The sequence below is a fragment of the Pagrus pagrus genome (genome assembly GCF_965226575.1).
Source record: "Pagrus pagrus genome assembly, chromosome: 2".
Lineage (NCBI taxonomy): Eukaryota > Metazoa > Chordata > Actinopteri > Spariformes > Sparidae > Pagrus > Pagrus pagrus.
In genome coordinates, this window is record NC_140186.1 from 31,286,855 (window position 1) to 31,313,671 (window position 26,817).

The 26,817-nt window shown below is 42.0% G+C and overlaps 2 protein-coding genes and 1 long non-coding RNA gene across 4 annotated transcripts; 1 reads left to right on the top strand and 2 right to left on the bottom strand.

Moving 5' to 3' along the window:
* Positions 1-25: 25 nt before the first annotated feature.
* Positions 26-3,292, bottom strand: LOC311270980 (uncharacterized protein). Its single transcript, XM_084376282.1, has 3 exons — positions 2,899-3,292; positions 2,335-2,451; positions 26-583 (listed from the first exon to the last, which is right to left on the bottom strand). Exons 1-3 carry the CDS (start codon positions 2,989-2,991, stop codon positions 395-397), a joined length of 399 nt encoding a protein of 132 aa, XP_084232408.1. The 5' UTR covers positions 2,992-3,292; the 3' UTR covers positions 26-394.
* LOC311270989 lies at positions 1,104-14,085 on the top strand. The gene is made up of 4 exons (XR_014624330.1): positions 1,104-1,439; positions 2,357-2,488; positions 13,265-13,380; positions 14,003-14,085. It is a non-coding gene; the product is annotated as an uncharacterized lncRNA (long non-coding RNA).
* Positions 4,665-25,935, bottom strand: LOC311270967 (protein AF-17-like). 2 transcript variants are annotated; one of them, XM_084376260.1, is made up of 20 exons: positions 25,609-25,935; positions 24,641-24,720; positions 24,490-24,544; positions 24,229-24,338; positions 19,654-19,757; positions 18,917-19,010; positions 18,316-18,423; positions 17,049-17,138; positions 16,774-16,918; positions 15,861-16,667; positions 15,095-15,294; positions 13,996-14,113; positions 13,736-13,802; positions 13,228-13,376; positions 10,692-10,892; positions 10,205-10,281; positions 9,575-9,942; positions 9,298-9,397; positions 7,528-7,740; positions 4,665-7,436 (listed from the first exon to the last, which is right to left on the bottom strand). In XM_084376260.1, exons 1-20 carry the CDS (start codon positions 25,715-25,717, stop codon positions 7,401-7,403), a joined length of 3,231 nt encoding a protein of 1,076 aa, XP_084232386.1. In that variant the 5' UTR covers positions 25,718-25,935; the 3' UTR covers positions 4,665-7,400. The 2 variants fall into 2 exon arrangements, with proteins under 2 accessions (XP_084232386.1, XP_084232385.1); XM_084376259.1 differs by having other exon boundaries at positions 13,972-14,113.
* Between the last annotated feature and the right edge of the window lie 882 nt (positions 25,936-26,817).

Below are 26,817 nucleotides of genomic sequence, written 5' to 3' on the forward strand. Positions count from 1 at the left end.
TTATGTAAGTGACACAACACAAATGTGTTTTTCAAGCATTTTTTAATGGTTTTTCCATTTGTATATGAACATGCGTTACAAAATCATATATACCTAAAAAAACAGAAAAACAAAAAAAACTGTGATTCAATCAAAGGCAAGCAAATAATGTACTGTATGTTATTGTCAATGGAATGGAAGCTTTGTGAATTTGCAGATCACTGATGAATTAAATGACCACGTCAGTTGTTCTCAATTGCACCTACGATCTTATCAGCAAAAAGCAGCAGTACCAAAGTTGAATGATGGAGGGTGTGTCAGGCTTTATGCTTACCAAGATACACCATTAAATCACTTTTGATTAGATTACAGTTATTGCTCCTTGGCCTCCCAGTGCAGACATCTCCAATGTTGTTCATTTAAAGACGCCTTTCACCGACTTCACTATATCCTGAAAGATGACTTTAAAGTGTGTGCCATCACAGTACGGCGCGTTTTTGGTTGCCTTACAGGCACACAGCATGACCGTCCTGTCCTTCTCAGGGGTGAAGCGTAGAGGAGTGATGCTTGGAGCTTTTGCCTTGTGAGCTCCGTCACAGAAAGGCTGAGAGAGAGAGAGAGAGAGAGAGAGAGAGAGAGAGAGAGAGGGAAAAAAAGTGTGAGGACACGGACCGTAAAATCATCTTCACTTCATATTAACTTTATTTTTTAAAAACCTGATGCCAGATTGGTATTCAATATTTTAATGATACTACAAGGAACTTTGAACTGGTTCAGAAACAGTCACAATCTAATACTGATGCCTCTATATGAACTTCGTAAGTAAACTAGAGAAGGCAAGTGAAAAACGTGGTTGTGAATGCTGGCTGTTGAAAAGTCGACACCAAATGTGCATTGCTGGCTGTAAAATCTTTGAATAGTGCCAAGAATACATGAAAAATGTGGAATATTTTAAGGTTAACGCCAAACTGAATTGGTGGCTTTAACATTTTTCAAATTGCATCTAAAGAGTATGCCACTGTGTGTGTGTTAAACTGCACTCACTGATAAATCTGTCTCAGCTCCCCAGATGGAATCAAAGGTTGCCATGGTGATGGTAACTAAGTTGGTAGTGGTAACTTTGACTGAGAAAATGGATTTTATCGAGATTTTATCAGAGGCTCACCTCACATTATCATGCTTCTACCTGAAAGACAGTAACTGCTATCACTTGAATGATGATATGGTAGAAATTATGAGAGTCTGCTGAGCACACTGTGAATTTTTTTGCATGTTTATTGTCAAAAATGTGGCCAGTGGAGCAGTAAGGAAAGGTAGATGTGTTTGCATGCCTCCAGATATTTTTCCTTGCAGATTCATCGGACAGCTCATCATTTAAAAGCCCACTGAGCAGAAAGTGTTGGTCCGTTTACTTCCAGAGGCACACTGCTGCCACCAGCACGTATCGATGTTTAAATCATGTAGGTGAAGTAAACATTGTGGGAATAGGAGCGAGTTAAAGACAAGGTTTTTAGACTTTTTTTTCAGTTGAGTCCTCCACACTGGCTGTCAACATTCTGCCCCATACACACCACTGTAAAAATATGAAAATGGCAAAAAAATTATGAATATTTGAACTGTCACTGTGCTAAAAGTATGAATGATATGAAAAAGTTGAATTGATAGTTTGAATGGGGTTTCTATGTGAAAGTTTGAAAATGAGTGGGGTTGAAGGCATTTCTAATTGACTTCCATTAAAATGAAGCTAAGACTAAGCTTGAAAGAAAGTTGAATATCTTGAAAAGTTTTAATGGGATTTGAAAGATGAAACACACCTTGAATTAAGAGAAATTGTGGAATATTTCTAAATTTGAGTGGAGTTTCTAACTGGAAGCCTGAATGAGTAGTTATGTTTTGAAAATGTTTGAAAAGGTGTGAAAAGGTGTGAAAATGTGGGATTTTTTAACAATGCGCCATTTATTTTCAATGGGAAAGCACTGAATATTTCTGAAAGTATGAAAGATATCAATGAGAAAAGTAATATCAAAGACGTCCGACTGAGATGAATATTTTGATATTAAGTTAACTTCACCAGAATCAACAGAAATTAAAGTTCCTTGTAGCAGCTTTAAAGACAATTTAGCATATTACTTGATTATTCCAACGTGATTTTATATCCCAGAGTTGACAACAACAAATACATTATTTGAACTGGGTTTGACTGCACAGAAACTGATCTTACTGCCTCTCAGACGGCAGTTTTCCAGCCGGCGGGAATGTAAACACGACACAGACAGCAGTAAATGACCTGCGACATCCTCCTTTCAGCCCAGGTGCCTCTGAAAGCTGAACCCCAACACGCTTGCACACACTCACCTGTTTCTTGCTGTGTCCACAGGCACACCAGGCGTAGCGTTTCCCAGCAGACACCTTCACTCTGTAGGGCAGCCGTGCTGCAGGGACAGCCTGGGTGGACTGCAGGCAGCACTGGACCTGCAGACCAAATGAACCATGTGACACAGAGCACCAGGTACATTAGAAACATACTGTGGTGTTTTTAAGTATGAGAATACATAGTTCATGGACAATGTTGAGGTTTACTGATTCACTAACACAAAATAATTAATAGATACACATGTAATTTAGAACACCAGCTGACCATGATCTTATGAATGTGCAGATCACTGATAACCTAAAATGAAATGGCCAGGCCTGGCAGCTGTCCTCTATCATGGCTGCAGGCTTTAAAGAAACAAAGAGAACATCAGAGGTAAAGGTGAGTGCAGGAGGGTGTGTGAGCTGCTGTGTTTACACAGAGAGGAACATATAGAGGTGCAGTGTAGCTCCATGACTCAGCACTCTGAAACTCCTCTCAGAGTAAATGTTACAGGAAAGTCAACTAGAGGTAATAATGAAAGAAAATACTTTTAGCGGGCTCACCATCGAAGAGGCGACAGCCGGGACCAGTTGAGGTCGTCTGAAGGTCTGCACACATCCTCTCCGCACCGCGACCACGAACATGCTCGCGCTCATTTTGTCGAGTTGAGGCGCACGAAGTCGTAAAAGTGCCGGTTGTACACTCAGGAGGGAATCCCGGCTCCTGGTCGCCTCAGGAAAACTTGGACGGATTCCGGGTGAAGTTTACAACATGGCCTCTGTGTGGCAGACAGGTGATTGGTTTATGAGTGTAAACAGCTCGCGCACTGACGCCACTCCTTCGTAATTGTGCAGCCCGCTCCTCCTCTTCCTCTTCAGACCTAAACGAGTGACTCACGCTCCTGTGACTCACTCTTGCATGTACATTTAAAGGCATGATTCACTGTGTCCAACTGTAGAGGAGACACGGCAAAAAAACGTCCAGTAATCGGAAGGTCGCTGGTTCGAATCCCCGGCTGCATGACGAAGTACCCTTGAGCAAGATACTGAACCCCAAATGGCTCCTGATGGGCAGTCGGCACCATCCACGGCAGCCTCTGCCATCAGTGTATGGATGTGTGTGTGAATGAATGTGACTGGTCTGCAGACTGGGACAGCACTGACCCAAAGCAAAGCAAAGACCATTTACCAAGAACCTTCTAATAAGGCAACCTTCATAAGAGTTTATAAGTTGTGATTAATGGTTAATGGCTTTATTGGTGGTTAACATATATAACTTACTAATATAGATCACAGAAGCCATTCAAGAACACATGTTAACATATCTGATAAAAATGCAGTTATCATCTATTAATAAGTCTATTAAACCATTAACCATATATAATTATTTATTATTTGAACATAGTATTGTTTAAAGGCAATGACATCATGTCAGCCAGCTAAAGCAGGGATAAGTCTCTGATGGCTGTGTGTTTGTGTGTTGTCCGGTGTTATTTGAAATTTGCCTCTGGCAAGAGATACAGCAGTACCCACTGCTGCACCACCAGCCTACAGAGCAGCTTCTTGTCTCAGACTGAGAGACTGCTGAACTCATCGTCCACTCTGTGTGTATGTAGCTTATGGAATTACAACAGAAATGTCATTATGCCTATACAATCTTGTATTGCATAATGGCAATTAAATTAATCTTGAAAACAGGCCCAGCTAAAGGGACTTTTCATAACCTGACAACTCAAAAGTTGTCATTTTAATGGTGCTAACATATATATATCATTGGTAAATGATTTGTTAAATATTAATAAAGCTAGTTAATTGCTACATATTTAAAATGGCTGCCCTGATACAAGGTGTTACCTGAAAAAACTTTATGTACCCTTGGACCTGTTTCAAGCCTCTTAACACCACAGCTGGTTAGAAAATGATCACAGTATTCTTGACTCATTGTGATGAAGTACAAAACTATAAAATGCTAGGATAAAGTCACAATAAAGTTTGTAATAATAATGTAAAACTAAAATGGGGAAACTATTTGGATATGTGGGAACATTGTTTAAAACATTACTTACACGTCACCAGAAGTTGAGATTTTAATGAATATATTTTCTTGATAGAAAACAAAAAAGACAAACAAAATAATATTTTCAGAAAATGTTGCTTCTTATATTAGTTTGTGTAAGTGAAGTTAAATATATTTTAATTCAGCTGAAATCAGGCCCAGACAAAGCTAGTTGCTGTATGTCAGTCACTTGTCAATGAAAAGTTAGGAACTCATTCCCACTTTGGACCACTAACAAATAAGTGATTGAACACTCAAAAGAAAATGTAACAACTCAGTAAAATACATTTATTGACAAAAAAAGTTGTCTTAATCCATCCTTTTAATTTTACACACAAAAATATCAAAATACTTTACAGGGCTTTTAATCTGAATATTGTCAAATTCGTCTTGATCAATTCTCTCAAACAAATACACTGTACAATGACAACATGCTTGTCCTTTTTAAAATTCAGTGCTCATTTAATTTAATTTCTTTTTTTTTCAGGGAACAATGCATTTAAAATGATGCATAGTTATTACTTGGTATTTAGCAATACATTTGAAAGACCTCACTGCATTTCATGCAATTCATATCCCAATAGGTAACTCGCGTTCCATCAAACCTCATTCAGAGCCAGGTGCTTAAATGTTGTAACACATAAAAGATACACAGTACGACATTAAGAACATGGATTATCTTGGTTACCCAAACTTCAAAGCTTAAAAGAATGTATGTGTTTTTACACAAACATATTAAAGTATACAACTTGTATTCCAACAAAATTGAAAAAGGTACTAAAAAACGATTTACAATTGGGCCCAAAGCGCCCCAGTGCAACATGAGAAAGAAACCGCTTCAAAAATCCTTCGCACTCGTCAGTCAATCTCTTGGACGTGGTTGTGTTTGGACTTACATAATAAAGACATACTTGGTAAATTGCAGAACTCCCACTTGGAGTCATGTCAACGCGTTGGCTCATGTCTATATCAACATAATCAACATTCTCCTTCTGTCATTGCTACAGTATTTATCACCGATTAGTGAGCTGCTTGAAGTTCCTTTCTGACGTCTACATTAGCTGCTAACAAAATGACCTAGCACTCAAGATATCACATGTAAGGGAGATCATGTTCAAGATTGCAAACACACGTGAGAAAATATTTTAAAAGGCCTATGACAATATTGTTAAAGAACACAGGAGAAAACATGATAAAAGATTCACTTTTTTGTGAGTGGCCATTGTTCTGAGAACTAAGACTGAGCCCAACAGATACATTGTTTGATAAAGTGGAGTGGAAGGAAAGAGGAGCTTATCATCGTCTCTACGTTGGCTCAAGTCTGGGTTCAGGCCTGCAGTAAAGGCCATCACTAACAACATTGGCAATTCACGGTCTGCTCAGCTGATAACAGCTACACTATGTATCATACACTGCCGCGACAGCACTTTAATAATAGTTTACAACATGGCCGTCCCCAGCCGTCTCCTATGACACCACTGTGCAGGCTTCACTGTAAGATTCTCAACAAGTCCTTGTTTCTCAGTTCTCTGAAGCACAAACAACTAAAGAACATTGCATCTGAACACAAAAATTACAATAGAAAAGGATTTGACACTTCAGTTACCACTATACGCTTATTCACACATTTCATCTTTTGAAATCATCAGTCAGCTATCAAAAGTATAAATGGGTTTAGGAAGAGTGCTTTCTCTTTACTAATGTAACCTTCCATGTACCCCGGATAAAAAACACTATCAAAGAAAGACGAGAAGAGAGTGAGCCTTTGGGCTCATGGTTTCCTCTGTAAATCTAACATCATTAAGGCATTATCTATCCAGTATTGCTAAAAGAACAACTAGTTGGTGAACATGAAAAGAATAGCTATATATGAAACACAAAAAATGACACTTCAGGAGGAGGAGGAGTGCAAAATATTCACATGAATCAATAATCTTTCAGTCCCTAGTGGCCTAGTTAGTACCAAGCATCCTTTATAAGGTACTATGCTGATGGCTAATTTGCTCTGTTAGCTACTAACATGCAAAGTGCTCACTTGTTTAGGAAAACACAATTAATTTCTTACAATTTCCAAATGTTTGGTTTCATCTGCTTAATCTCGATAGCAACTGGAAGGATATAAAAGTATTTAGAAACTCTCATGGTGGTTTTGAATAAAATCTGGTGCTCAACGTTGACGTTGATGCCAGTCTCTAGTGGACGATAGCGCCATTTTGAACATGTGGGTTCTGTGCCATTTTACATCTACATGAGTTAATACCTTTGAGTTGAGACCAAGGTTTTTGGTGGGCATTTATATCCAGTGAAGGCTATTGCGGTAATGAGTCAGCACAAAATTTCAACAATGGAAAATAGGCGGCACAAAGATTTGAGGTAATAACTAGCTTCATGTTGAAATGCCACTAACCACACATCAAAAATGACAGTTTACTTATCCTTTACATAATAAGTGCATGTGAGAAAAATGCAACATATAGAAGATCTGGATGAAATTTGGGTGGGGTGAACACAAAGGGAAGACAAAATATCAAGGAAGACAGTTGAGGTTGCAAGAAGTGGCAGAAGCCTGTGATTCTCTCTGACTGAATGGAAACAAGCCATGGAGGGAAATCATGAACGGTCAGTGCTTGAGAAGTCAGAGACAACACAGTCTGACCTTGAGTACACACTTCAACCCAGAAGCCTACACAGCACCTGCAGGGCTGAGCAGGAACTCTGCCTTCAGAAGCAGCCTCATTGGTCTAGCTAACAAATTAGTGCAATTTAAGAAGAGACCATTGTATTCATGTTCTCTGAAAGCTGCCTACACAAAAACCTATGAGAAGAACCTCTGATATAAAGAATTCCAAAACACGAAAAACTTCACCTTGACGTTTAAGTCCATCCTGTTATACATTCATAAAAGAGGGTGTAAGATAAACATGACAGAGGAGGAAAGACGTTCAAAAGTCATGTATGTTGACGATGCCCGACATCTTCATTTGAGCTGCTCCTGTGGAATCAACAAACATCACCCATTCTTGTCTCCACCCTTTTCTCCTGCAGCCTGAAAGCAAAGCAAATCACACAATGTTTCTCACACTTCTTAAACTGAAAACATATACAATCAGCGTGAGAAATCTAGCGGTGTTGCTCACCCCGGGCTTGTGAAGTGCACTGTCCTGCAGGCCAAAGAGGCTGCCGCCCTGGCCGCCCTGCAGGGGTGAGGCTGTGGCTGAGGACAGCAGGTTGGGTGACTGGGCGATCATTGGTGAGTTTGGGGTGGAGGTGAGTGCTCCCGTCAGCGTGAGGCGCTGTAGCTCCCTCTGTCTCTGCTGCTGCAGCATCTGGCACACCACCACTTGCTGCTCCTGGTCGAGTCAGGGGGGGAGACAGTGATTTTATGAGATGTTGAGGACACCTGTGATCTTCAACTCAGACAATTGGGAGACTCAACTCTGAGCTCAGTAGGCATATTTCATAAGTTTCATAAGTTTTGCAAAAGTTACATACATACAACACATTGGTTAACTTACAAAATTGGAGGTTAAATATGAAATAATCTTAATCAGTAAAAGGCAGCATTTCTTCTCCTTGACATGTGACATGTTTGTTTAAGTCCATCAATAACTGGTCCAAAACTTCTGCTGCTCTGAAAGCAGCTGAACAAGTCAAACATTTCTTGGGTTAACAATGTTGTATCCTTCTCAACTGTTTCAACACAGGTTTACAGGTGTTCTCAATGTGCCATAACACAATCACACATAAACCCCACAGTCACAAAGGAAAGATACTAGCTCTAGACTGGATGTCCACAGTGTGTGGTTGATTCCAGACTCCACCAGACATTTACCAGTTTGCAAGTCAAATAGGATCATTCATGGTGGCTGGTTTCTGTTGTTGAGAAAGAGTCACACAGTGACTCTAAACCTCAACAGCTAGTTAATCACACACTACTATATACTGGTTTCCCCATATTCATCTTTGAAGCAATTGTCATTGCTATTAATCAACAATATTTCATATCTTATGTATTGTTATTTCACCATTATACTTGTTATTCTAAGTGTCACATCCTTATCTGTTGTCTACCACTAATGACAGTAAGTATCTTGAAGCAAAACAAAATAAGGCAGGTCACTACTGAAGTATCAGACAAATGACCCTTGTTTCTAGTTATTTGAATTGGAACAGTTTGGGAAATATACTATTTTTTTTTAAAAATACGTTTTTAATACTTTATATTGTATTTATTTACTCCGTACTGAGGATCAGGGACTAGTTTTTGGTGGGGCACAGTAACTTACTGAAGTCTCCATTGGTTGCCTAGCAATCTCACATTGACCCCAGGGCTCCAGCCGAAAAAATAAAAGCGATTTTGACAAATGTTAAATTCTATCTATAATAAGAGAAGATTTTACAATGGAGTAAACCTTAACTGTCCACCGTGATTGAGGTCTATAAACAAAACCTGTTTGACTTCCCTACAAGACTGAGAAGGTGAGTCTGTAAGTTAAGAGATTATTTCTGCTCATTAAAAGTGATATCACAGGGCGCTTCCGTAGCTCAGTTGGTAGACTGTGCTCCATGTACAAGAAATAAAAATGGTATCAGTACTAGTCATATGACACAACTTTCACAAATGTAACAACAAATGTAGTGAAGAAAAACAAAACAACGTGAAGAAGCTGTCTTCTAAAATTAAATCATTTCGATGGATGTTTACATTTTTTGCCCAAGAAACAAGTGTGTGTCTCATCTTCCTGAGTAGTATGAAAATGAAATGCAGTCACAAGATCTAAACATAAAGACATAGAGAAAGATAAAAATGATTTTGGTCTCTCTCAAAGGAGAAAATTACAGGAGATCGTATCTGAAAATGTACATTGTGAAGTTGTAGGTGAGAAGAAGTGCTAGAGTGTCATTACAGGAGTGAAGTTCTGTGAGGTTAGGAACTGCTGGAGCTGCTGCTGTTGCTGCTGCTGCTCCAGAAGAAGCTGCTTCTGCTGCTCGGACAGGAGTGAAGACCTGAAATACAAGAAACAACACAGAAACATTACACACCGGACAACACACAAACACACAGCCATCAGAGACTTATCCCTGCTTTAGCTGGCTGACATGATGTCATTGCCTTTAAACAAAACAACTATTTGTCTTAAAGATTTCTTCTTCAACTGCTTTACAGACAGACTGGGTACGTACGGGCTGACACTCTTGGGAAGCTGGAAGCCCTGTGCTAGTGCCTGGGGGTTGAGAGGTGGAGGCTGGGGGCGCAGAGCGGGAAGTGTGGGCTGAGGGGCGTTCTGCACAGGAGACTGGATCACTCCGTTCAGACTGCCCAGCACACCGTTCATATTCAGCTGAGAACTTCCTGCGAGGGACGCCATGAGCCCACCCACCACAGGCAGAGAGGAGCTGCCGGCCTGACTGATGGTCCCCAAACCGTCACTCAAACGACTTAGGCCGTTCAGCATGGGCTGACTGAAAGAGGCGGGACTCTGCTGAGGAGGAGGAGTGCTCTGGAAGGAGAGGGAGGAGCTACTGCGGGACGGACTACCAGAGTGGAGCTCCTAGAACAAAGATGTGAAGCACCAGTTAAGCTATTGAGCTCGCACTAAGTGCCTTTACACCTCAGATTACAGTGAAATCAATTCAGTGTAAATGTGATGGTAGCAGACAGGATCACTTATCATTATCATCATCTCTGTACTGATGTTTAAACCCACGGATTCATGTTACAAAGAGGTATAAAAGGCAGAAATGTACTTGCTAATACAGTTTGCAAAGGTTTGTACGGTGTGTTTAGGGTAAGAAGGGTCTATGGTTTCTCACCTCAGATGAGGTAACAAAGGAGGTGTCATTCAGGAAGCAGCTTTTGGACAGGGGACTCTTATTGGTGCTCAAGGGGTCTAAAGACAAGAGGCACAAACACAAGGTGAAAACTATTAGATCAGATGATTACACTAACTACTGTAGTTTTTATCACTAACTTTAAAAACACCTGCATGTAGCATCTTCACATAAATAAATCATTACATCCTCTGCATAATTACTGTGTTTGTGGCCATCGCTAAAAACACCTGCAGCCTCTACACTGCACTACAGAGGCCATCTATTATAGTATCTGTGGAATCACCACTAACCTGACAATAAAACACTGATGTTTAAAAATGCTACATGCAGGTGGACTATTGTGAGGGGAGGGAGGAAGGGAGAGTGATGCAGATGAAAAGTAGTTAGGGAGCGTACTACATGACACCATATTCAAACTGGGTCCTAAGGTTTTGATTTGACAGTGGGTTGAGATGACGATTCTGACCTTGGGTGGATGACAGGAAGTGGAGCTGGGCGGAGGTGTGCATGGAACCCTGGGCAGAAAGAACGTGTGGAGGGAAAGGCACGGCCAGCTCTGTGTTGAGCAGCTGCAGCCGCTCCTTCTTGGCCGTCAGGCTGAGGATCTGGTCCTGGAGGCGCTGGTTCTCCTGCTGCAGGGAGTGGAGCGACTGTAGCATCTCCACAACTAGAGGAGGCAGGGAGGAGATGTACGTTGTCAAAGCAAGACTGCATCTCAGCTGAGAACTGTTTCCATTATTTAGCTATTTCAGTGTACAGATGAGTTGGACTATGACAAGCATTGGAAGGTAGTGAGGGCCACTATATACTAAATGTACCAGTGTGGGATGCTATGCTAATAACTTTGTGCTTTCACGGATGGACAGATGACAGCCACCAGGACAGAGCAGGATAGTTTCATCTTAGTTCTATCTAGGTTTTATACTTGAATTGCTGCTAGGGCTGTTACTGAAGATGTTTTTTGTTAATCTGCTGATTATCACAATTAATCATTTAGTCATTTAGTAAAACTGCAAACAAAATACATCTTCAAGTTGCTCCGTCTGTGTAACGGTCCAAAACCCAAAGACTCACATTTAAGAAGCTGGAACCAGTAAATGTTTGACGTTTTTGCATGAAAAATGACTGAAACAGTTAATCAATTAACAAGCGGTTGGCTGCTAATTTTCTTTCGATAAACTAATTAATCAATAACCTAATCCTTGCAGCGCTTCATGCCACTCATGGCACCTTGAAATGTATTATGGTTTGGATGACTTGAACATTTATGTAGCCGCACATGAAATGTAAAGAAGCCCCGAAATACAGAGCCTTTTACAGGAGGTCAAAGTAATCTGTAATCAAAATGACACCGGAGATAAACAAACTGGACATTTGTAATTATAATAAACCGTGTTTACATTATCATATGAGCATTTAGCAAATGAATGAGAAGTTATTTTCATTACACCACAAAGTGAGATACAGGCAGGCATTAGCACATTAGAGTTTGCATTGACATCCTTCAACTGACAGAGGAACCGGTGTATTATATTCCCATTAATTTACAGTATGTATCAGGATAAATTCATTCTAATCTAATGCGTAGGAACACGTCGATCCAATGGTCGACACAGGGAGCTACTCTGAACTTTATTTCAGTCCACTTTAAGTTCCTGTGCAGCCCCACGGATAGTTTCAGTCATTTAGACTGATTAGGCTCCTGCTTGGGTGGATGTTGTGCTGAGCTACACTGGAAAATACTAATCAAATTTATTATGCAGAATAATCCTAAATTGTCCCACCATAACAGGTTCAATGATGTCAATCAATCAAGCCCACACAGTCCTATTCTGGTTTAAGGTCTAATCAAGAAAAATATGTCAAAAGATATAAACAGTGGACGACAGGTGGAGCCTTTAAGGGCTTTAAAGGGGGATGGATTCAACAGGATACCATTATTACACAATTAGAGTAACTGCTACTGGAACTCATTTTAAAGTACTTGTGGGGAAAATCCAACATCATTATGACTTTTACTTTTGCTTAAAGTGTCTTTGTGATTTTACAATTGTTAAATTAAAACACAATAAATACATGCTTAAAAACATTTAAACAAATAAAGACTGTAAAATCTGTAAATCTATATAACTAAGAAATTAGGCTTCAATCTCCAGTAATGTGCTGTCATGAACTACTGCTTCCTGTAGACAAAGCCGTGCTGTCAGGGCTGAGCTAGGAATTCAAGCATCCTGTAAATGCTCCCTGATTGATTTTTTAGGGAGCTGTCTGTGCAGCGTTCCCGGCATCACACACACAGATAGTAAACACAGTCTTCTCTCCCATTTCTGCAGATTGGAGCAGCAGTTAACACTCATTAGTCTGAAGCTCTCCCTGGGGCACAGATAAACATATTTAAGATAGAGACTCCTGGGCCTTTCCTTTTACAAAGGATGGGAGGCTAAGTTGTGTAAAAACACACCCAGTTGAGCGATATTATGGTGGCAGGGGAAGAAAGGAGGGCCCAAATCTGATTTTGGGTTAGGCAACGATGGTACAAAGACAGACAATGGTAGAAATAGTAAGAGAATAAGAAAATAGAACTTAGAGAAGGAACGTGAGAAACAAAGCTGCTACAGCTGCTTTAAATACCACAACAGCATGCTATCTCTCACTGTGCTATTTTTTGTCCTAAGCAGCTTCCACAGGTACATTCATCATCTTGAAATAGTACCAGTTTGCTGTCTCAGGGACACATAATCTTGTGCAGCTCACAAATTGTATTCTTATTTTGCATTTCAGTGGTTCCCAACAGTTTTTGCTTGTTAAATTAAGATATTTGTGAGTCCTCATCCAAGGTTACAGCCTTAATATGGCCACTAGTTGTGAGCAAATCAACCAAAGAGTGATTTCTCATTCTCAGACTGTTTCATTTAAGGCTTTTAAAATGCTTATGGAAATGAAAGTATCCAGTATTTTACAAGAAAAAACACTGGTGTGTGTCTTTTTCCAGCCTCACTTACTGTTGACTCCCATCTCTCCATTGCCATGTTTCTCCAGCAGGAGCTCAATATGTGAGCTGGCTGGAGGGACATTCTCAGGACGGGATCTGACTCCTGCACCCAGCCCGTCTCTCTGGTCGAACAGAAGAGGGAGACAGCTCATCGGAGACCTGGGTGAGGAGGGGGAGAAAAGCAACGATGAGTCAGAAAGAAGTCACTGCTGCAGCCGAGCTGGGAAACTACCAACAAGACCCTGTGGCTGTGGTTGGCTTTTCTTGTTATAATCCACGCAGTCACTTCGGTAAATGTTTCCTGTTGCTGGTTGCATAAATATAAATTGATCTGACTACAGCAACAGTAGTGGGAAAATGTGTCCAAATGATGTTTCATTTAATGGATGAAAGATGAGAAGATATTTCATCACTGAAACTGTGTTTTACTATGTGCTCCCTCATTTTCACAGCATAAATCACATATTGTGTCCAACACTTCCCATCAGAAATACCAAAAAAGATTAAATGAGACGTACTGTGAAGAAAGACTCTCTCTTGGCGAGTTCCCCTGACATGGGAAGCGACAGTCATCGAGGTCGGACTCTGAGAATGGGAACAGAGAGACATGAACTTTCCTTACCAATATAAACTTTTTTAATGTCTGTCAGATAGTAAGAAATTGAAGAATAGCTGTGTCTTGCTATGTTTATACTTGTGAAAGCTTCTCTGACACTAGCTCCAGTTTTTTAACAACGCAAACAATCATATTGACCTGTGAACGCTGTCTTCCTCTCACCTGGCAGTGAGGTCTGGGCTTGGCTCAATAGTGGCGGCAGTGTCGGGGCTGTGGAGAGACAGCTGGCGAAAGGCTGAGAAGAGGTCAGGCTATAGGAGGTGCTGGAACCTGGATGGACCTATGAGACAGTAAACGTCAACATCTGGCTCACAAAGAAAATCATCTGGACCATTCAAAAAGATGCTGGCTTAAAAAAAAGCCTTCTGCTCATGCAATGTAAACCTCGTCTACTCGTAATATAACACACATCTGCCATAAATAATAAACTTGTTGAACTTCTTAGATGATATAGACAATATTATCAAAAAGGTTCATACTGCCAATCATTTTTCAGTTAATCTATAAATGTCATCTATAAAATATTAGGCCATGGTGATGCAGACAAAAGAAACATTCAGTCTTCACAGTTATAGAACAGAGAAAAGCAGCACAAAAGTATTAATTATAAAACAAATTATTACAATAACAAATGTATTAATTCATCACTTGACTACTCATTTTAGTATGTATATGAAATCATCTAGTGCTGCAACTGACTGTGACTTTCCACAATAATCATTAGATCATCAGTTAATCATTAACTGTTCATTATTTACTTCATTTATTGATTAATTGTTTCGTGTAAAGAAATAACATTTTAGAAAAGGTCAGTGGAAATTGTGAAAAATGTCCGTCATAATTTCCCAGAGCCCAACAACATGTCTTCATATTCCTTGATTTATCTAACTAACGGCCCCAAAAGAAAAGCAGTAAATCGTCACATCTGTTGAGCTGGAACCGGCAAATGTTTGCCATTTTTTCCTGCAAGATAAAAACGATGACTAATTTATCCCTCAGATTAATTTTCTGTTGAATAACTAATCAACAACAATCGTTTTACCTCTAAAATCATGCTGTTTTTTTGTTTTGTTTATTGGCTGTTTTTTACCTGGAAGTCAACAATAAGTGGCATAATCTGTATTTATATACAGTAGCACTTTTTAAACAAAGTTACAAAATGCTTCACAACAACAAAAAGTAGAACCCAGACACAGGGAGAGTATTTCACCCTGAAACCTTCATGCTACCTGGTTTAAAAAGCCTAAACTTTTCTCTCTACCTGTGTGTTTGAAACAGCGTTGACCGACGGAAGTGAGAGTGAAGAGACGTGGGAATTAAGGAGTCCTGAGGAGAGAGGGGTGCTACACATACCCCCTCCCAGGGACAAGGAGGTGCTACACACCCCTCCACCCAGCGAGAGAGGAGTGCTGCAGACGCCCCCGCCCAGTGTGAGAGGGTCCTTGAGACTGGAGTAGATACCTAAGAGATCAGAAAGTTAAAATGAGTGAAAAAGATACTTTTCGTCCACATTTTTTTGTCTAAGGAGTTGTAAGACCCTAAAAGAAAACAACAAGAGTGTTTATGTACCCGAGAGAATCAGTCTGTAAGTAGGGCAGAAAATCTACCACTCTGCGACGTGTGCAGCACACACAAAAACCACTATCTAGGACAATATCTGTGTCTCGCACAGATTAAATAAATACTGTGAGACAGATTTACAAAATATTCTCAATTGCAAACCCATGTGTATTAAAACCAGTGCCCTGTAACAGGATCTTTATTTGTCCTGCGTGGCTCTGACTTCCAGAGGCTCGTTCTACTACACCGACAGGTCCTGATATACAGATAAGCTGCTGCTGTGCTGCTGACGGGGCACATATGCAATGGAAACATTTCAACACTTTAGAGTCGACTTGCAAATGAACACACCAAAGTGCAAACAGATAGTGATAGTGGCGTCTTTTTTTTTTTTTTTAACACACGCTTGCTCTCACACACAGGAAGCTCGAGGGCTACCACACTCACACCCACTGACTTAGACTCACCGGAGCCGAGCAGTGAGTTGCCACGGCTTGTGGAAAAACTGCCAGCAGAGGAGGAGGAGAAAGAAGAGGAAGAGATGGTTGTGGGCGGAAGCGTGGAGGGGAAGGCGGGGTGGGGGGTGGCGGACGGGTTCGGGTAGAGCGAGGAGGTTAACGCTGGAGGAGGAGGTGCTGTGTGGTGATGGTGGTGCTGATGCTCCTCCTCTCTCCGCTCTCGGTTCTTGCTCCCCCTCGGACGCCCTGGACCATGGCTGCTCTTCTTGCTGCCGCGGTGCCTCCGCTCTCTGGGCAGCGGTGGAGGCGTAGGCGTGGCTTTGTCCTCCATGTCTGCCTCCTCCAGGATAGGCGGCGTGCTCAGTTGAGAAGGTTTACAGAGAGACTTGGAGGGTTTGTAGTCCCCTGAGGAGGAGATCTTCCGGATCTTGCTGCTGCTGCCCAGCCCTGAAGAGGAGGTGATGCGCATGATGGACCCAAAGGTAGAAATAGTGACTTTGTTCTCGAAAGGGCTCGAGTTGCCTTCCGACCTGTCTTGACCCTGTGACCCCGCCAGTGGGCCATCAGCAGGAGTCAAAGCTGGTGGCTTGTGGTATTTACTGTCCTCCTCCTCCTCCTCTTCCTCCTCCTCCTCATCTTTGTCCTCCTCCTTTTCATCATCCTCTTCATCCACGTCCTCCTGGACTGCTGGCCTCCTGTGACGCTCCTTACGCTCCTCACCACTGTGGTGGTCGTCGCCGCCTCGGTCGTGATCACGCTCCAGGCGGGAGGACGATGAGAACTGATGGAAATCCTGAGCAGAAGACAGGGAGCCACCTCCAAGAGAAACACAAGGATGTGGTCAAAATCTCACCGCTGTCAATAATATAGATGTCACATTCAAAACATTTCACTCCGGTTTCATTCTTCATGTTGTAGTTACCTGTGTATGGACTGGAGGAGCAGGAGGAGGAGGAGCAGCTCTTGCCAGTACTTCCTGTCTTCTTACTGCGGTGACCATGACTGTGTGAGCTCAGCTTCTTGGGCTTACCCTCACTGTCCTTGTTGCTGTGGTGAGCGGAGGATATCTGGGCCAAAACACACAGGTCAAGATTAGTTTTTGACAGTACTTACTTGAAATTAAATTTGACATGGCAGAATGTTTCCTGACTGTGTGCGCAGCCCCTCACCAGTCAGTCTGCGGGTTGGTATTCATACCTTTTCTATGCTGCTGCTCGTCACCGAAGAGCCCAGACTGTCCGAGGACTTCTTGTGGCGCTCTTTCTGCCGACTCTTGTCTTTATGACTCTGAACATACAGGAAAACACCGGGCTCAGGTTAGAGTCAAACCAGGTACTAACTGGCATACACAAGCCACTCTCACACACAGACAAAAACAAACATTCAGTCATGCACGCATTCACAGACAATTGGCCTCCTCTTGTTCAGGCTGTACACACATACCCACTGGGACTGCAATCCCAGACACCAAGGGAACTCTATTGTGAAGTATCATCGGCTTGTTTATTTTAGAAAAAAAAAGGAGCCAAAGAGACACACCCCTGTCTACATCAGTGGAGCTGAGGTGGAGCAGGTGAACCGTTTTAAGGTTCCTGGGAATCAACAACAACAGAAAAAACAACAACACCCACACTACCAACACCCTGCTGCCATCTGACAACAGATACAGATGTATCTGCTGCCATACCACCAGACTACAGAGCAGCTTCTTTCCTCAGGCTGTGAAACTTACGGTTAGCTCAGTGTTAACTAAGTAGCATGAGGGAGATAAAAAACTACATTTCGTTATACAACCTTGTGTTATAAATTGATAATAAATGAATCTTGTATCTTCTTCTGGATCTTGTCACATTAGGTCTGGTAACTGATTAGGTTTTGTTGATACCAATGCCATTCTCGATTCTGCTTATCGGTCCAATTCTTTATTGATTCCCTTCTGATTCTTTATCAATTTCTGTGTGAAAACATCAGGCCTACAGGATCAACGCAACTTTTTCTTTTTTAACAATTTCTGATCCTCAACACACTGATGGGCGAGTCTCAGTCTATGACCTGAGAGTTAGCTGTAGCAACAGTCTGTTGTCATAAAATGGATGAAATGCATTTTACAGACATTACAAATAGCACTGTTTACATCATTCTTTGTGAAATGAAGCCACATTTTGGACCATTTCTTCCTCTACACCATGACTCCTTGTTCCAGCAGTGTGGACACACAAGTTCAATGTCATTGTTTTGCAATTCGCAACTGTCAGAAGAATGTTCCAGCACTGATGAAAGAACTGATAAGACCGGAGGCATACAATTCTGATGAATCGGACAATTTGGAACCGGTTCTTCAGTGGAACTGGTTTTCAGTTCTCATCACTGGTAAACAAGGCTAGAAATCCGACCAAACAGCCACTGCCAACCTTCAGTACTCAACACTTTACTAGCAGTTAAAAGTTTCACACATCAACCGTACCTTCCTCTGTCTGTGGTGGTGGTGTTTGTCCTGTGATGGAGAGCTGGAGCGCCCCCTGGGATGAGTGAAGGAGCCACTTGTATTTTCACTGGAGCGTAACTTCTTCTGCTGCAAACACCAAAGGAGAATGTGAGTATCGTCTCAAGACCAAATAAAACCTGCGAAGCTGCTGGGCTTTTTGTTTTTCAGATAATGCATTAAAGAAGCTTCTGCCTACAGAGTCCAAACAGGTCTGGTGCTCATTGACTATTGTTTCCCCAACTGTCAACTGAGCTAATCAGAGCTTTACAGGTGGGATAAAGATGTGAGACGTCATCTTCCTTCACCAGAGCCAGAAACAACAGCAATTATGAATGAAATCTATGCAGCTTTACAGGCTGTTTAAAGTCAAAATAACAACCAAATACAACAATAGTTAAGTTTAGTAGTAATGTTTAATGAGCAGTGTTAACACTTGACAGTGCATTTCAGGAAGGATTTTAGATAAAGACATTTATCTGTGATGTTTGTAGCAGCTGCCATTTTCATCATGTTTTCTTTAAGACAACATTTTTTAGATGTTTTCTGCAAGACACGTTGGTTAGCCTGCTGTCCATCTCACCATTTTGTTGTAGTGATGTTTGCAGTAGCCGCAATATTTAACGTTGTCAGCTTCTGGGCCTTCCTCCTCACACAGCAGACCTGCCATCTGAGCACTGAACACAGGGTGTCACATGGTCAGACAGGAGGGGAAACAGGAGAGCATGCATACACACATGCACACAAGCAAGCGCGCACACACACACAAGCAAGCGCGCACACACACACACACACACACACACACACACACACACACACACACACACACACACACACACACACACACACACAGACTCTGACAACATGTCACCTGAGAGCTTGTGTAATTGATCATGACAGAACAGATCAGATGTCAGATCACAGCACACAATAATCAGTGCCACACAATCTTCCAGAATTACACAGAATTACAGCACAAAGCCAAGGAATGAAAGCATTTGGCGGCCAACTGTGGACTGTTATTTACATCTGAAGTCAGATCACTTCTTGACTCGTGTTCTAAACAAATGTCACGTCTTGGTTAAGGCACACCGTGTTGTGTAATTGTGTGTATTTTTAGTAGCTTTTCCATAGAGATCATCTGTCGACACCTTCACAGGTTAATATTACATTAAACTGTTCATTTCTCATAGTATTCCTGCAACATCTTTGCTGCAGCACTTTCATGTCAATCAAAGTCGTAATTGATGCTGCTGGCCATCACAATGACGCTTCCACGTAACCACAAACACATATAAACATACACACTTTAACACTTACCAGGTGACATGAAAAGCTTGCCTGCAGCCCTGTCTGTTGCAGGTCATGCAGGCTCCACAGGCAGCCTTGCTCTCCCTGCCATGGTCCTCACAGATATAACAAGTCTGGTGAAGCAGCAAAGACGGAGTGAATAGGAGAAAAAGGAACACAGGAACATACATCAGTCATTATCATTATAATTATTATCATTATTATTATTATTAACAACACATGCTAGGTTTTCCTGTAGATGAACAAAGCTGTTTGTTAATCTACAGCTGTTTGCTGTTTTAAAATTCAGAAGAAAGAAAAGCTGTGCTTGTTTCATCTGTTAGCAGGGCACGCTGATACATTCTTGTTATTTGGCCATTAAAGTGAACCAAAGTTATTGCAGTGTGGGAAAGTTAAAAGGCTCCTTAATTTGAGGCCAGCCGCAGCCGTACTGTAAAAGATGTGGACATTTTGCTTCTCAAGACAACAGATGGGGCTTTCAAACAGAACACATGCATGCTCACTGCTTCGTAAAGCACAACTGTTGACCAGATTCTAGGTGCTGTATCGTAGGCAGCTGGACGTGTTTCAGTTTCTGGAAGACATTTCCCCTCTCATCCAAGAGGCTTCCTCTGATCTAACTAACTGGAGGGGAGTTGCAGGCTTTAAACAATGTGTGGGAGTGACCTTACAGAGCCACTAAGGACAAGAGTGAGCTCTGAGTTTCAGGGTCTTTATGGCCTGTCTAGACAGCTTAACAACCATTCACACCTGGGCTCACCTAGCCCTAGCAACCCACATGAAAGCCGGTCAAGTCAATGACCCACAAGTGGCCCTAACGACTCTGAAACTCAGAGCTCACAGGTGTCCTTAACGACTCTGTAAGGACACTCCCACACAGAGTTTAAAAGCCTGCAACTCCCCTCCAGTTAGTTAGAACTGAGGAAGCCTCTTGGATGGGAGGTGAAATGTCTTCAAGAACCTGAAACACGTCCAATTGCCTCAATACAGCACTTAGAGTTACCATGACCTGGAAGACTGAGAAGCTTGTGGCCAGATGTGCATTTCAAAACACAAGTTTAACCTTAGGGTCTTTACGCAACATACATTTACTTTCCTTGTTTGCGCCCTACATTCACAGTCACCTATGATTTTTTATAGGTTTTAGGTTTGTAGGATTATCATAAAGTGCAACAAAACAATTCATCATGAGCAGCCAAGATTTTGTAAATAACTGATTTTAGAAGCTAGAATTCTTGCATCCTGTGTAAAGCAGCATCTTCACTGACATGTAAATGAGCACATATCCACAAAATGCATATAAGCACACACAGGCAGACAAACACATGTGCGCATGCACATGAACACACACACACACACACACACACACACACACACACACACACAGAGCTTTTGTACTTTTTCCTCAGCTTTCCTCAGCTGGGGGGCAGAAGAGGCCTAGCAACAGGTGCGGGACAAAAGAACAGCGGGCTCTTTACCTTTTCGCTTCAGCCCTCTCTGTTTGGCCTTTTCTCTCCCCTTCCCTCTGTCTTCCTCTACTCCCTACATCCTACTCAGCTCTCTGTTCTCCTCAGAGGATGTCGGCTATGAAATGAAAGGCCAGAGACATAACTACACCGAGCGTGTAAAAGGAAGAGTGGCTTCTCAAGTTTTCACTGTCCATTGTAACGCTGTCTAGGAATGTGGGCAGCAAAAATCTGGATGAATGGCTCTGACGGGGGGAAAGCTGCATGCAATTTACTGTAGCTGACACAGTAATATGAAACCAGGCACTCAAACACTAACATGTGTACATTTATAAGCAGGCACACGCGCACACACATGCGCACACAAATGCGCATGCACACACACACGCATTAGAAACAGGCTGCATGTCAGCGGCTGGCTGCTCAGTCTAATGAGTCCATGCGTCAAATATTGATTTCTGTGCGATGTGCATTGCTTTAAAAGGCCTGCTCTGGTGCATGCTCACTACTTCTGCTATGCACACTCTGACAACTATCAACGACTACACAGACAGGAAAAAGGGTACAAGCAGACACTGTTACAAGACAGCTGATGTATGATAACTCTATAAGAGCCTGAAACCAGTTTGTGGTTCCCACAGTTTCCTTTACAAAGTGAAAATAAGACATTAGCAGAATATTTCAGAGGCATTGCAGAATGTCTAACCATGTGTATACAATGAAGGACATGTTCAGTCTGTTTCCAATAGGTGGTCTTACTCTGCATGTTAAGAATCTGTGTGAGGTCCCCTTATCGTTGTATTTCATCAGCGAGTAGGCAAAACAAGCAACTGTTTCTTATAAAAACATAGTGTTTATTTATTACACATGGAGATTACAAGAAGTATAGACTTGAAGATGGATAATATCAATTCATGATGCTTTGTTCTACCTAACTAATGATTTTTTTCTATATTCTATCCATTTGCTTTATTAATCAATTACCGGTTTTATCTTGAGAAACCATCAGTTATCCTATATAAAAACCAGGAACTGCAGCAAATCCTTTTAACTGACTTAAAACTAATCACTTCAGTACTATTCAGTGTATCATGTATGTGATGAACTGTGGTAAATGTACTTCTTTATTGTTCCTTCAACCTGCCTCATCTATTTCTGCTTTGCTGGAAATCTCCCACAGTTCCCGGAGTGACTTTCAACAACCTCCAGAGAGCGGGTGTGACCTTGCCACATTCACTTCTGGGTTTGTACCGTACTGTATGTGTAGGTGGAGAGCGTGATGGTGCTGTGGAGCAAAAATGTTTTTCCCGTTACGGGAGAAAAGAGAGTTGTGTCGTTTCCCACATGTCTTAAAGCGACCTGTGTCATTCTTTGTTTCTTTGATTTTTCTGTCTTTATCTTTCATAATGTGTTTCTCTCTGTGGGACTGTTGCTGGCGAATAAAGGGAAGACAATTTACAGCTACAAAGGGTTATTATCACTGCCAGCCAAGGAGTAAGCCTGGTAAGTTTGGTGGTGGCATGATCTGACATCTCCTTGTTGGTGTTGTACCTGAAAAATCATCATTAATGTTGGTCCAGGAGCATCATTGAAACTGACCAATCAAAGATTGTGTAATGTCATAGCTTAGTGACTCTGGGAAAAAGGAAAAATACGCACATGGGAGAAGTTATCCTTTCAATTGTTTTCAAAATGTTAAATGTTGTGAAAGGGTCTATTTCAACCCAAACCATGTTTTCCTAAACCTAACCAAACAGCAACAGAAAACTGTAGACACTGAAAATAGTAAGTGAGCAGTATAATATTATGTGCCAAGCAGTATTTGATCCCCGGTCTCCTTAGAGAGACCTTGCACACATGATGCTCTCAAGCATCACAGCTTGCTCGAGATGATATTTTCTTACTGTTTCAATGAAGTAAGTTGAAATGAGGGAACTATATTAACTATGATGTTGTAGGAACAACACCAATACGGCGATATCTGATACACCTTGGGTGTTGAGTGTGTGTCAGTTTGTGGAAGACTTTTGTGCAGGTATTTGGTGGGGAGTTTAGAGGGATTCCTTTTTTTTATTTAAAAAAAGTTCACATCATTTAAGACCATTATTATGTGCAAAAAATTGGAAAAACATAAACAGATAACAAATAAACAACACGCAAAAATGTTAATGATAAAACTTGATGAGGAAATCCACTGGGGACTTAAAATAACCATCACATCTGGGAAATGGTCATTTAGTTTGCTTTGCTGCTCTCCACATTGATTTTACATTTCATTTCACTTAGGTGGTGCCCAAAACAGCTTGGGTGTTGAGCCTAGACCTTATAATAGTGGGGAAAACCTTGTGTGTGCGTGTGTTTTTGTCTGCAGTTAATTTCACATACTACTGGACCCATTAGCCAATTTTTTTTTTTTGCACTCATATATAAGTGTATGCTCAAGGGCCTCTCGTGGTTCAGGTGACCCCCATTGATCAATCAACAAGTGCCTCAGTGTGGCATCTTATTTGCACTAGGGATAATGTACACCAGTCATGTCAGTGATGATTGATCTTTTGCTGCAATTTCTACCTTGAAATTGACATTTTACATAGCTGGTGTTTTGGAACTTGTATTGTCTCCTGTTTACCTTCACTCTGTACACACAACCTAATCTTCAATCCCCATCCTCCACCCACATGATCCCGGCCACACCTGGCAAAACAACACTGCTACCCTGCTTCTTAATACATGTTCTGCAGAAAAATCACTTTTTATTTTATAAGATCTCTTCATAAGATCTCTAAGTTGTCTATATATATTTTTTAATATATATCTATATCTATAGATATATATTGGATACTTCTCAAAGCTACACTCATAATTTGGTTGGAAAGTATTGATATTTGATACCTGGCCTTCAGCGCCTTATCATGTCTAATGACTTTCAGATCAGCACATTCATGTCAATGCCATTGTCTGCTAAAGGAAAAGAAGCTCTGTTGTGTTTACTTAATTTAAGGCTGGAGACAGAGCACCACACTCTGATGATGTCCTGCAGACTAACAACTGTTCACTTCATAATGTGTCACAGCTTTTATCCAGTCAGCAGTGTGTGTGTGTGTGCTAATGACAATACCTTGATGTATCTCTCATGTGGGACGTACTGCAGGATGATGGGCTCCATGGTGAGGACGTTGGCGAACTGTACCTCAGGGATATAGAGTGCACATACAACGTGGGCCCAGCCTGATGGAGAGATTGGCAGTGGATTAATGGCATGATAAGGATCCTTGTGAATAAAGTGGGAATCTGCAGCTTCTGTTCTATCTCGTTCACTCGCTGGACAACTTAGGGAAAACAGCAGGAGAGTGAGATGGACACAGAGGATGAGATTTACCTCCACTGTCCGTCCTCTTGAGGGCACCATCTTTGTGGGGACACAGCTCACACCTCTAGGGTAGGACAGGAGAGTGCAGAGCTTAGTCCAAGTGGGACATTCACTGTGATGTGTAAAGCAGGAATGGATGGATGTGTAGTATCATACTCACCACGCGCGCCGCCCTCTCCTGTGACTCACACTTCCGACAGAACCACGGGCCGGTGGGCACCTGGACAATACCATAGCATGCTGGGACACACACAGAGAACAGATTAACAGTGCTGTTTTTGGTAGCAAATGCACGACTATGACATGAATGTATACTGAAGAATTATTTATTCACCTTGAACTTTTGAAATTTTTAACATTCATGCATTTTACACATAATCTTATGTTGTGTTGTCCTGACAGTGATACCTTGAAAAAACATTTTTAATCCACTTGGAACTCTAAAATGAACGACACCTGTCAACTCAAGCTGCTGTGTCAGCATCTAACTACTCCTTCTTTATTATATTTTTTTATAACACTTTCACTGACTTTAAGAGACAAAATTATCTCTACTCCACAAAATCAAGCAGCCGATGAGAACAGGATAACTCAGACAGACATAAATCTGCACCAAGCTGCCACAGTTGGTCCGGCAGTCAGTCACAGGGCTGCTCCTGCTCAGAAATATGGTCTGAAAGTGGGCTGCTCTCTCTGCAGGTCTCATTAAAGTAACAAAGCAAGTGGACTCTAGGTAACAGTGTCCAAACCGGCGGGCCTCGCCGGGGCTGTTTTGTCGCAAAAACACGCCTCTTACATTGTGGATCCAACCGGGCCAGACAGCCGTGCACACACTTACACACACACACACACACACACACACGGACCTGAAGTGCCATCAAGGCGCCATCTAGGCTTGGTGTCACCGCTTGGCCCTGTGTGTTCAATCATGTGTGCGGAGAGGAAACAACAAACAGCACGCCTACCTACCCCTCCCACACACACCAACATACACACAAACACGCACGTAGACAGCGACAGACCTACCTAGAAACCTACCGACCAACCAGCACCTCTGGCTGCCTCCAGCCGCCGGGTCAGCCGCCCACAGCTGCCCGGTAATGACACGCTAACAGCGGCTAACGTTACCTTGGTGGACGGCGACGCTGCAGCCGTGTCCATCACAGTACACCAGCGGATTCTCAGCCCAGCCTCGCTCGTCTGAACACACGCAGCAACCTCCAACCATTTCCCGCATGCTCCCATATGAAGAAATGTATTTCCCCTCCCGGCAAACGCTCAGACCTCGCCCAGGCCTGTCAAGTGGTCGTCCCGCACTTTAACGCCGCACCGGGCATAGTCGTGGGTCGCTTTCGTCGCGCAGTTTTAGCGCAGCAGAGAGACGAAATCTCGGCGTGGGGTTTGTGGTGCTGCTGCTACGTTTTTTCCGTGATGTCCTCCCCGTCCCCTTAGAACCGATGCAGTGCGCATGCTCAGACCTGCTCCTCTGGGTCGGAATAAAAGTCACAGCAAAGGTAGCAAGTTAATGTTATTTTTAACACGAACCACCTTTTCCAACGCACGCTTTCAGACCCGAACACGAACATTTAAATTACCATCAGTGAATGTATCGTACCTGAAGGCGGCTCATCTGTTGAACAGGTTTATAAATGAGATCAGTACAACATGTGGATCAATCAGTCAAAACCGCTGGCTGCTGCTGTTTCTCTATCAAGTTCGCTTCAACAGCGCCATCTTCAGGGTCGACACTGAATAATCGAGCAATAATTACAAGCTATTTCACCATCCAGTGTCCTGACCTCAAATTAAAAAACAGACATCCAGTGTGAATGTTACACCTGTGTTATATCACACATCATTTCATTTAACTTGATTCTGATGTATTCCACTGTGGTGTAGGTTTCAGAATGACGTTACAAGCAATTGTCTACATGTGTATTCCTCCTGTATCTGTAAACTAAACCCTCTTATTGCAGCCAAAACAAGAAAAAACAAATAGATATGAAATTCAAGTTCCTGCTGACCTATACCGATCTCTCATGACTCAAACGTTATTGGAATTCTTCCGTTGCTCTCAGGGTCAGTGCACAGTGTGTTGTTGTTCCAGTTAAAATGCATCAGCATGGATCGTATTTAGATTTTCGTCATTTTGACTCCTATAATTCAGTCAGCAGATGTCACCAGAAGCCTCTCATTTTGACTGGACTTGCGTCACTGTTGCTTTATGACTCCTGTCTCTACTGGCTGAGTAAACTCTGTCTGGCTGGCCGGTTTTATGGTGGAAATGGGACTTCAGATACACACACACACACACACACACACACACACACACACAAA

Coding starts and splice junctions, on each gene's coding strand:
- LOC311270967 (XM_084376259.1), bottom strand. CDS start 25,717: ATGCGGGAAATGGTTGGAGGTTGCTGCGTGTGTTCAGACGAGCGAGGC. Junction 24,545..24,640: donor AGGAGAGGGCGGCGCGCGTG/GTGAGTATGATA, acceptor GTCCTACCCTAG/AGGTGTGAGCTGTGTCCCCA. Junction 13,803..13,971: donor GAGGAAGACAGCGTTCACAG/GTCAATATGATT, acceptor TCCCATTCTCAG/AGTCCGACCTCGATGACTGT.
- LOC311270980 (XM_084376282.1), bottom strand. CDS start 2,991: ATGAGCGCGAGCATGTTCGTGGTCGCGGTGCGGAGAGGATGTGTGCAG. Junction 2,452..2,898: donor CGGCTGTCGCCTCTTCGATG/GTGAGCCCGCTA, acceptor TTTGGTCTGCAG/GTCCAGTGCTGCCTGCAGTC. Junction 584..2,334: donor GTGGACACAGCAAGAAACAG/GTGAGTGTGTGC, acceptor TCTCTCTCTCAG/CCTTTCTGTGACGGAGCTCA.